At 51.3% G+C, this 10,458-nt stretch overlaps 1 protein-coding gene across 1 annotated transcript; it reads right to left on the reverse strand.

Annotated features, from left to right (window-relative positions):
* Ltk (leukocyte receptor tyrosine kinase) lies at positions 1–9,058 on the reverse strand. Its single transcript, XM_046461398.2, is given in 21 exon segments — positions 1–337; positions 339–604; positions 723–813; positions 888–1,022; positions 1,156–1,257; positions 1,354–1,446; positions 1,589–1,686; positions 1,783–1,912; positions 2,095–2,159; positions 2,290–2,380; positions 3,132–3,327; positions 3,602–3,697; positions 4,114–4,266; positions 4,870–4,968; positions 6,439–6,621; positions 6,700–6,856; positions 7,096–7,245; positions 7,401–7,551; positions 7,976–8,147; positions 8,237–8,380; positions 8,924–9,058. Coding segments are annotated over 21 exon segments (2,676 nt in total). The 5' UTR covers positions 8,967–9,058; the 3' UTR covers positions 1–276.
* Positions 9,059–10,458: the final 1,400 nt, after the last annotated feature.

Here is a 10,458-nt window from a genome sequence, read left to right on the forward strand (position 1 = left end):
TGGAAGGTGTAAAAAGAATTTTTTATTAGAAATATCTATGGGGTTGGAGATAAAAGATGTGGGGAGAGGGTAATCCACACTCCCCACCATAACTGGGGTGTGAGGGAATGGCTTCTGGTCCCAAAGACCAAAGGCTGGGAGTAGCTAGGCCCTTCCCCAAGAGGCCTGGGGCTGGTTTCTAGCATAAAAGTCCAGTGCTGCCAGGACTGCCCTGAGACAGGTCCAGACATACAGCACAGACTGCAGGGGAACAGAGGCTACTGGACTAACAAGGCACTAGAAGCCTGGAAAGGGGTACAGGGAGGAGCAGTTGCTAAGAACAGTGTCTGAGTCCTCAATCAGGGTCCCTTGGGACCCAAGAGCCATAGGTGGGATTCCAAAGATTCTGAGGTTGGAGACCTTGGGATTTGAGGGGCTTGAGGCCAGAGGATAGGTGAGGGCCAAGAGGCCTCCTTTCCCAGTTTTTCAAATTCTCTGGACTCAGGTCCTGGGGTTGTGGGGATCTTAGGCCCTCCAAGGACCTGTTCCCCAGGCTAGAAGCCCCTTCATCCTCCAGAGTGGGCTTTAGTTCCATTGGCAGTGGTGAATTAAGCACATCAGGGTCCTGTAACGGGAAGGTAGGGGAACAGTGGGCCGCAGAGTAGTTTTAGGGCTTTCTTCCTGAGTCACAAGGCCAAGCTGGTCAGAGGGGTTATGGGGAAAATCATTATTAAGAGGCATACCTGAGTACAGTATTGAAGGCGCTCCAAGATGCTGGCAAAGTTGGGGCGGAGTTCAGGTTGATACTGCCAACACTGGGTCATGATGCGGTACCTGGAGGAAGGCAGGAATTTGTGGCCACCATGGTCTCTAGGGACCTCCCTTCCTGGGTAGTGCTCTAAACTCACACAGGCCCTGGACAGCCCTGAGGAGGGTCCATCCGGCTCCCTGCAATGATGAAGTCCAGCACCTCTTGGTTGGTATGCCCAGGGTAGGGCATGTAACCCAGTGAGAAGATCTCCCAGAGCAGTACCCCAAAAGACCTGCATTGTAAGTCGGAGAGACAAGTGAGGCCCATCAGGTCCAACCAACCCTTCCCACAAACCAGGCAGCCACCGAAGGACAGGATTAGTTTCAAAGCAGGGTAGAAAAGTGCAAGGGAGAATATCTCATCACCAGGAGTCTGTCTTCGATGTGAAGATGCCCTCCAGAAGGGCCTCTGGGGGCATCCATTTGACTGGGAGCAAGGCCTGCCCTGCCTTACGGTAATAATTGGCCCTACAGGAGGGAGGAGAGTGACAAGTGTTCAAATACCATCAAGGTGCTGGTAAACCCCCTTGGAGTAGCAGTTTCCCATTTCCCCAGGCTTCACACCGGTAGATATCTCTTGCCATCCCAAAGTCCCCAATCTTGGCCACACGGCTGGGTCCAGTGCAGCTCAGCAGACAGTTCCTGGCGGCAATGTCCCTGTAGAATAGGGCAAAAGATCTCTTTCAGAATTGAGAAGCTCTGGCCCTTCCTGATCTATTTCCTTAAAAGTTATGTGCAAGAGTTATTCCTTGGGGAATGAGTTGGGCTGGGAGTCCTCTGAGCCAGGATTGCTCCTAACCTGTGGATGAAGCAATTTTCCTCAAGGTAGTGGCAGCCCTGGGCTATGTCCTGGGCCAGCTGCAGCAGGTCCTGCATGGCCAGAGGTGATGGCTGACCCTGGATCAGGCAAAGGACACATCAGTCCATGCAAGTCTGTGGACACATGTGACAGAGTCTTGAGAGGGGCCTGGAGGGCTGGAAGTAGTGTCTCACCAGGTTGGGACGACTCTGCCTCAGGAAACTCTTCATGTCCCCTCCAGACATCAGTTCCAGCAGAATGAGGCGAGGCACAGCCCTGAGGCTGAGCCCCACACAGCGCACGATGTTCTGATGGCTGAACTTGCTGAATCAAGTAGTGCACATACCCCATCACCAGCAGGGAGAGAAACATGTTCTAAGTTCTGCACAAATGCAGAGGACCCTGTGTCCCTAAATATGCTACCTCTTAACCCCAGAATGCAGGGGAGGCCATTTCTGCAGGTGAAACTGGGCTTTCCCACCTCTATGCACAAGCCCCAGGGGCACCTGATGATGAGCGCCTCCATGAGAAAATCCAACTCATCCTGATGAGAGCAGAGATCTGGCAGAGTCTGGGGAGGAAAAGCAAAGTTCTGAGTTCCTCTGGAAACCATGAGTGCAGTTCACCATAGCTCTAGCAATTGTCCATCCTTCTGTGGTGCCCTATTCTCCTACAACCAACCAGAAGCCCTACCCCCTCACCTTGATTGCCACCTGTAGGGGGCTGGAGTCCCCAGGAAGGCCAATTACCAATCCCTCATACACTTTCCCAAAGGCACCGTGGCCCAGGGCTCTGCAGGAAGACAGGTTGGAAGAGAGTGGGTAGCTGACACAGAGAAGGGTCCCAGAGGGTTAACTGCTTTGTCCCATTATGTACCCTGATGACCCTATTTGACCTCTCTCTGCATCATGGATGTCTCCAAGCACAAGCCCTAGAAGAGTGGTGCTAACTCACACAGAGCTGAGGCAGAGAGCAGACAAATGGAATGGGAGTTGGGGTGGAAGGCTGTGATAAGGCCTTTTATTTATTTTTTTTCCTTTGACTGGGGATTGAACCCCGGGTGCTTTACCAGTGAGCTATATCCCTGGTCCTTTTTATTATTATTATTATTATTATTATTATTATTATTATTATTATTATTATTATTCATCTTGAGACAGGGTCTTGCTAAGTTGCTAAGGCTAGCCTCAAATTTGTGATCCTCCTCCCTCAGCCTCCCAAGTTGCTAGGATTACAGGTGTGTGCCCCTACTCCAGGAGATGAGGCCTTCAGTTATGGTGCTGCAAACACCCTGGAAGGGTGGCAATCCTTGGGCTCCAGGAGAGTCATATTCTAAGGTCCTTATCATTCCAGAATTGGGGCAGAGAGTTGATCCTGCCCTCTCTCCTTTTATAGCTTGTATGGGCCTTCATCCCCTACACAAGAGGTTTAAATTGATTGCTCAAATGCACCATAATTGATCCATAATCTACCACAGGATGGAGAGGATCAGAGGTGGGGATTCAGAGCACAACAGTTTTCAGAAAGTGGTGGGGGGACTCACCTGAGCAGAGTGACATTGGCTGGGGAAACCTCCGTGAGCCCTGGGGGCAGAGGCCACGACTGGGTCAGACCAAGCCCTACCTGGCAGTAATAGGGATTGGGGGCTGTCCTGATGGCAGAGGTTCGAAGCTTGCTCAGCTCAAGCTCAGGATCTGGCCGCCTGGACCCCCATAGGCCCTGCCACTTCTTCCGGTTCACTGAGAATAGGAAGAACACAGGTATTCCCTGTACTTGTCCATCAATCCTACTCTGCCTCCCCCTGCCTAGGACACTTCCAGTTGCCCATTCAAGTAGATGTTTTCCCCAGGCCTCTCCAGCTGTTTCTACTCTTTGAAAACCAGAGGAGTCCGCTGGAGGGGAAAAGGGGTTCTGAAGTCAGTCACATATGACCCTGGGACCCATTACAGCCCATCACAGCTCAGTGGAGAAGAGGTAGCACTGGATCAGCCATGCCAACTAGATGCTCCATACCCAAAATCAGGACCCCACACACCATAAGGAGGCTCAGTATCAAGGTCACCACTACAGCCACCATCAGAACCAGTGGGCTTGAGGCGGTTGGCAGGTCTAGAAAGAAAGAGAAAACTTCAACGGCAAGTTCCATGTCCCTCTACCCTTAAGTCTTAACCATGCTTCAAAACTCAGCTCAGTGTAAACTTTTCCACAATGACATTCCCAATTATTCTAGACAAAAGCAAACTCTCCCTCTTGAGAACCCCTAAAACACTTGACACCTCCCATTGCAACTGTCATTTTTAGATATATATCTATATATCTATTTCTAAATATCCATCTCACCTCCCACACTGGCCTACACACTTCTTGAAGGCAGAGCAAGCACTGATCCATCTGTAATCCCCTGCCTAGTATCTGTCACAGTGCCTGGCACTCATCAGGCATCTATATCATCTTTCCCAGTGCCCTGCTGCTCCTCTCAGCCTGAAACCCAGAAGTTCAGACCTGGAAAAAAAGGCAAGACATACCCCTGCAAGTGATGTTATCCACAGCTAGCTCCATGCCTTCTGGGCACATGCATTCAGTCAAATGGAGCTCAGCCTGCCACTGGCAGTCTTTCAAAGAGCAATGACTGCAATTGTGGTGCCTTCGGATTTCCACCTCTCCATGGTTCTCTATGACTATGAATAAAATAACTGATATGGTATGGTGGGGATGAGGATTGTGAAAGGAGTTTGGGGGCATAGGTCTTTTTCCAACCATGTGGTTAATTCTCACCCAGGAGTTTATTATATCTATCTATCTATCTATCTATCTATCTATCTATCTATCTATCATCTATTGTACTAGGGATTGAACCCAGGGGCACTTAACTAATGAGCCACATCCCAGCCCTTTTTATTTCTTTATTTTAAGATAGGGACTCTTTAAGTTGCTTAGGGCTTCACTATGTTGCTGAATTTAAGGCTGGCCTTAAATATGTGATCCTGCCTCAGATTCCCGAGTCACTGGAGTTACAGGCGTTCACCACCATACCTGGCTAGCACAGGAGTTTAGAGCAAGGAATAGCATTAAGTACCCAGGGCAGAGGGGGAGCCTGGAGGACTTCTGTCAAGCCTGAATATTCCCAATTCTGGGACCCTTGATTCCCCAGGTATTTGAATAGATTTCATAGCAAGAGGATACCTGACAAGCATTCCAGAATGTCCATACTGGTATCACAACCAATAGCCCACAACAATGTAGTTCACAGTACAGAGCTGGTGAGGGGTGGGGGCCCATACCTGCCAGAGGCTGCAGGTAGAGTTCACTGCTGGGGTGTATGAAAGATACCCCATCTTCCCCATCAGCCCAGAAGATGTCAGTCTCTGAGGCATCACCCCCTAGAAATTAAGAGTGATAGAAGGTTTGAATATAAAAAGAGTGAGTAGAGTGAGGGTGGGGGGAGGAAGGGGCACACAGCTGCCTCATAGATGGGAAGCTGGAATCTCCCTCCTGGTGGAAACCCCATTGTCCCCTACTCTGTAGCCTTGCCATCCAGGTGCTAATTTGAGCCAATCAACATATGCACTATTTACATGACTTACTTTTTGTGGGAGAACACCTAAAATATATTCTCTTATTTATTTAAAAATTTTTTTTCTCTTGGGGCTGGGGTTGTGGCTCAGCAGTAGAGCGATTGCCTAGCACATGAGAGGCCCTGGGTTCCATCCTCAGCACCATATAAAAATAAATAAATAAAATAAGGGTATTGTGTCCATCTACAACTAAAAAAATTAATATTTAAAAAAATTTTTTCTTAGGTTTAGGTAGACACAACACCTTTATTTTATTTTATTTATTTTTATGTGGTACTGAGGATTGAACCCACACATGCTAAGAGAGTACTCTACCACTGAGCCACAACCCCAACCCTTATTTATTTTTGTTTATTTATTTTTGCAGTACTGGGGATAGAACCCGAAAGGCACTTTACTGATAAGCTACATCCCCAGAACATCTTATTTCTTGAGACAGGGTCTTGAAATAATTGCCACTTAAACTTGCTAAGTCTAGCCTAGAACTTGGAATTCTCTTGCTACAGCCTCCTGAATCCCTGGGATTACAGGCCAGCACCACTAGTACCTGGCTACTCTCTTAGCCATATTGTAGAAAACATTGCTATTAACTGTAGTCACATGTTCTGCAGTAGATCTTGAACTTATTCTTCTTAACTGAAGTTTTATATCCTTTGACCCCATCTCCCCACTCCAACCCTTATAATTTGCATTTCCAACAACTTTATTGGTGCTGAGGCCATTGGTTCAGAGTATCACATAAAATTTTCACCTTAAACTATTTCTGCTGGGTGGAGTTGTGCAGACCTGTAACCCCAGCTGCTAAGGAGGCTGAGGCAGAGGAATGCAAGTTCAGAGCCAGCCTGGCAACTAAATGGCTCTAAGCTATTTAGCAAGGCCCTGTTTCAAAATAAAATAAAATAAAAGGGCTGGGGATGTGGCTTAGTGGTTAAGCATCCCTGGGTTGAATCCTTGGCACCAAAACAAAAACGAACAAACAAAACAAACAAACAAAAAAACTATTCCTGTCTTTCCGCCTCCTGGCTCAGCTTGCTCTCTCAGTGAGTTCTAAATTCCACAGACTGCTTCAGCGCAAGGAGAGGACTTGTGATGGAAAAGGTCCTGGATTAAACTGCAATTCTAGGGGAGACCTGTGGCATGTATGATTCGCAATTGATTTGACCTCCTTTTCTAAGAGCTCCTGCTCTGGTCTGGCACAATTAAGCTAGGAGCCTTTCCCACCTATCCTAAAAAGCCTGCTCCCAGAATAGAGGCCCTCCACAAGGATGCACCTACCCCGGTAGCCACCGCCTCCTCCACCGGCAGTGCAGGCCCCGCCACCGCCCCCGAAGCCGCCGACTGCGGCCCAGCCGAGTGTAGCCCTGGCCTCGGCACATCCCTGGCCGCCCTCTGCCCCTTCCTTCAGTGAGCGGCCAGACTGCGGAGAGCGGGCCTGTGATGTCCAGCCGCCCCCTCCACCTACAGAGCGACAGCAGGATGATTGGCAGCAGGGGGTGGGGAGTAGCGCCCTTGCCCGCGGTGGTCCCGCGCCCTCACCTGCCGCCCCTCCTCTCCCGCCGCTCCCTGGCGCCGCCGACCGGTTTTCCAGTTTCTCTGGGGCGGCCTGAGTCCGGGCTCGGTCCTGCCGCCTCAGGTAGGCCCGACCGCCGCCTCCAGCAGCCACCAGCAGCGGCTCCAGCTCGCCGGCGCGTAGCTATGGGGCCAGCAGCGCGTTTAGAGAGGGCGCCTTCCCTGCCGTCGAGGAAGGACTCCGGCCGGGCGAGAGCTCCCGCTCCAGGGCCAGAGGAGAGCATGGGCTTCCTGCTGCGCCCAGGTATAAAGGGACCTCAAGGAATGAAGTAGAGCTCGTGCGTGTGAGCCCCGGGTAGGAGGACAGGGACCTCAACGCTGGGCTGAAGGGCAAGCGTGGCCAGCACCGGTCGTAGCACGTACCCGGAAGACGTAGGTGGCGCCCCCTCCACCCCCACCACCTCCAGCCCAGTGCTGCGACCCCCGGACTCTTTTGGTTTCATCGGCCGCCGCCGTGTGCTCTTCAGTGGACTGAGACTCTCCAAGACAGACGAGTTGGCTCTCGGGACTACCCTGCGAGAGCCAAGGGCAAAATGAGCCTGGCCTGGGACCCTCAGATCGCTGAGGTGTCTGAGCACCGAGGAAGGAATGCCCCGATGGCCACCCCCATGACACCCATCCCCTGTCCTGGACACTCAAACCACCTTTTTCCTTCTGAATCCACTTACTCCTGGACAGGCGTCCTCTCCCTGCTGCCCCACTAGGATATACAGCTGCTCCCCACGACTTAGGGAGAAGATCCCTGAGACGAAGACGCCATGCGCCCGCGACAGGTGGTTCTTGGCGCCCTTGCCGCCTGCGGCTCCGTAGGCTGAGATCCTGAGGGAAGAGGGCGCTGAGTCCCTGGCCCTTGGTCCGGGAGATCTCCAAAATTTCTTATCCAAGGAACTTAGAAACTGTAGTAGACTCTGAAGGGATGGGAAGACTAGGTTTGCATACCAAAACGTTAGATTTTGAATATATTTTAATGGAGATGGCAGGAGGCTCAAGCCCCCGTTGGCGCCGCTGCTGATTAGGGGCAATCATCTCGGCCATACTAGGCTCCAAAGTACATGCTAATTCAGTGACTATGGCTACTCTTCCCATGGTCCACTGGAAGGAGATACAGTCAAGGTCGCCACGTTAGTTATTGCAGCAGAATACTCTATGCAATGTGATGGATGGGCATGTGGCCTTTTTTTCTGTTACTGTAAAATCCCAGACTAGCAGGTCACCACCACCTCTACCCATCCCCAACACTTACAGATACTGGCCGGTGCCTGGCGCCCGCCACAGCTGCACCCCTTTCAGAGGCCCTTCGGCTCCCACTGTCACCATCACGCTGGTCCCCTCGTATGCCCAATCACATTGTGTTTGTGTGGGGCCCCATCGGCCGCTGGCCCCGCAGGTGGAGAACAGCCAAGGACCCTCTATGCCTGGGAGCGGGAGTAAGGAAAGGGTTGTCGAGCCCCTGGCCAGGCCTCGGGGTCTGAGATTATTGAATGGAAGAGCCCGCGGAGCTCACCTAGAGAATTTGTGGGGGAATCTGGCTCTAATCTGTTAGGCGGGGCGGCCACTTTCGAGTCCCAGGGGCTTGGAATTGGTAGCGGCAAGGGCGAGGATGGAAGAAAAGGCGCCTGGGACCCGGCGCTGCAGCAGAGAATGGCGCCTGAAATGTGGCAGGGAAATAGAGGGGTTGGGAAAGGGCGTAGGATATTAATCCGGCAGGGCTGGGGGTTAAAGAGAGACAATAATCCCTCTACTGCTCTTCGCGGCCACACCCCTAAACACTGCCCAGCCAGTGCACACTGAAGCCTGGAAGCCGGCAATAACCCAACTCGGTCGCCAAAGCCTCGCGGGTTGCCGGCTGATCACCTCTACCAGGTTCTCCCCTCAAGAGTCCTTCCCCCTGAATAACTGAGCCCGGTTCTGCAGCCCTCCCCGTTTTTCTTTACTTAGATTAGAGGCCCTACTCCCAGGCAGTGCTAACACACAGGGCTTGTTCTTGGTTCCCAAGATGCGCGATAGGATCCTAGGATTTGGGCGCGTCTGGCGCTTCTCCGCCTGCACTCCACAAACGTGGAGAGCTTTAACCGCGAAGGTCCAAAGCCTCGGCAGGAACCACTATGCCCTGGTCTGTCGCGAACGCTGTCCCCAAGTCTAGGAAGGTGCCTCTGGTCGGCTCGTTCCTTGACCGCCAGACAGCACTTACCCGCAGCTCCGAGCCACAGCAGCAGAGGGCCGGAGCAGCCCATAGCCAGTTCAGTCCACCCCAGCTGATGTTGAAAGCTCAGAACTTGCCACCACAGCAGGCAGCATAGGGTAGTGTCCAGCGGTTGGTGAGACACCCCTGGGACCTATTGTCTGTGGCCACGCCTACTTCAGACCCCAGAATGTGAAAGGAGGAAAGGGCGGGACGTGTGGGCAGTTAGGTCCCCGTGCTTCCGGGAAGAGCCTTGTGGAACCCCCACCCTGGGGCTGTCTCCAGATTATAGAGTATGCGTCTGCCTGCCCCAGGGGCTTGTGGTGGTTTTGAGATAGGGGAGGAAATGCCCCCATGCCCACCCTTTTGAGACAACAGCCTAAAAGGCAGCTAGCCACAACCCAAGCACTCAGTAGGGGCTTCTAGGTTTCTAGGGATAGGAGCAATGGGGACTGTGCTGCCATGGTGATGATGGTGGTGGTGTGTATACCGCATGGGAAGTACTCTTTCTCTTTAAATTGCCCCGACTGGGCATGATGGTGCATGTTTGTAATCCAAGCAATTTGGGAGGCTGAGGCAGGAGAGTAACAAGTTCAAAGCCAGCCTCAGCAATTTAGCCACACCCTAAGCAATTTAGGCAGACCCCATCTTAAAATAAAAAATAAAAAGGGCTGAGGGTGTAGCTCAGTGATAAAGCCCCCTAGATTCAATCCCCAGTACAACAGGATACAATACAATAAACTGCCCAAATAAGGCTGGGCTTGGTGGTACAGGCCTGTAATCCCAGCAACTCAGGAGGCTGAGGCAGGAGAATTGCCAAGTTGGAGACCATATTAGCCTAGTGATAGGGCACCTGTGGGTTCAATTCCCCAGTACCAGGGAGAGTGGGGGAACTGCATCAAGTAAGGAGGCATCATTACTTGTCATTACTTAACTTCCAGTGCCTTTGTGACTGCAAGGCTGAACCTCCCTGATACCCTCAAAATACAATTCTATTGCCCTTTAACTCTGTGCATATCTTCGTACTGTGAGGGGGTAGAGACTAGACAGGATGTCGTAGACCTGAGCACTAGTATTACAACATTAATCAATGGGCAAGACAGCACAGGCTTCAACTGCTCTGAGATGGTATCCCCACCACCTGGAAAGTCATATGAAGAAACTGCTCTGTAAACCACAAGGCACCTGTACAGGTGGGAGGGCCACTCAGCTTCAGCCTTCAGGTGGTTGTGTGTACTGAGTCCTCAATCTGTTGCTCAAAATGCAACTTAAAAGACTGAGACCTCTGTTTAATATAAAACACCTAAAAAAGCAGTTTAGCTACTTGGTAAAGTCTGAGTAAGTAGTGCTAGTTATAGCCACAAAATGATTTTTATAAAAATTCTGGGCTCTATGTCCCAGTTAACTCTGTAGATATCCCACTATGAGGTAAGAGAATTTACTTCACAAGATCCCTGTAAAACCAAAGATTCTTGAACTGTGGTTGGTCCAGGACAGTAGCATCAGTATGACTTGGGAATTTGCTAGAAATGCATATACTTGGC

The sequence above is a fragment of the Marmota monax genome, unplaced genomic scaffold (assembly GCF_021218885.2).
Source record: "Marmota monax isolate L192 unplaced genomic scaffold, Marmota_monax_Labrador192_F-V1.1 WCK01_AAM20220418_F8-fsc00001, whole genome shotgun sequence".
NCBI classification, from domain to species: Eukaryota; Metazoa; Chordata; class Mammalia; order Rodentia; family Sciuridae; genus Marmota; species Marmota monax.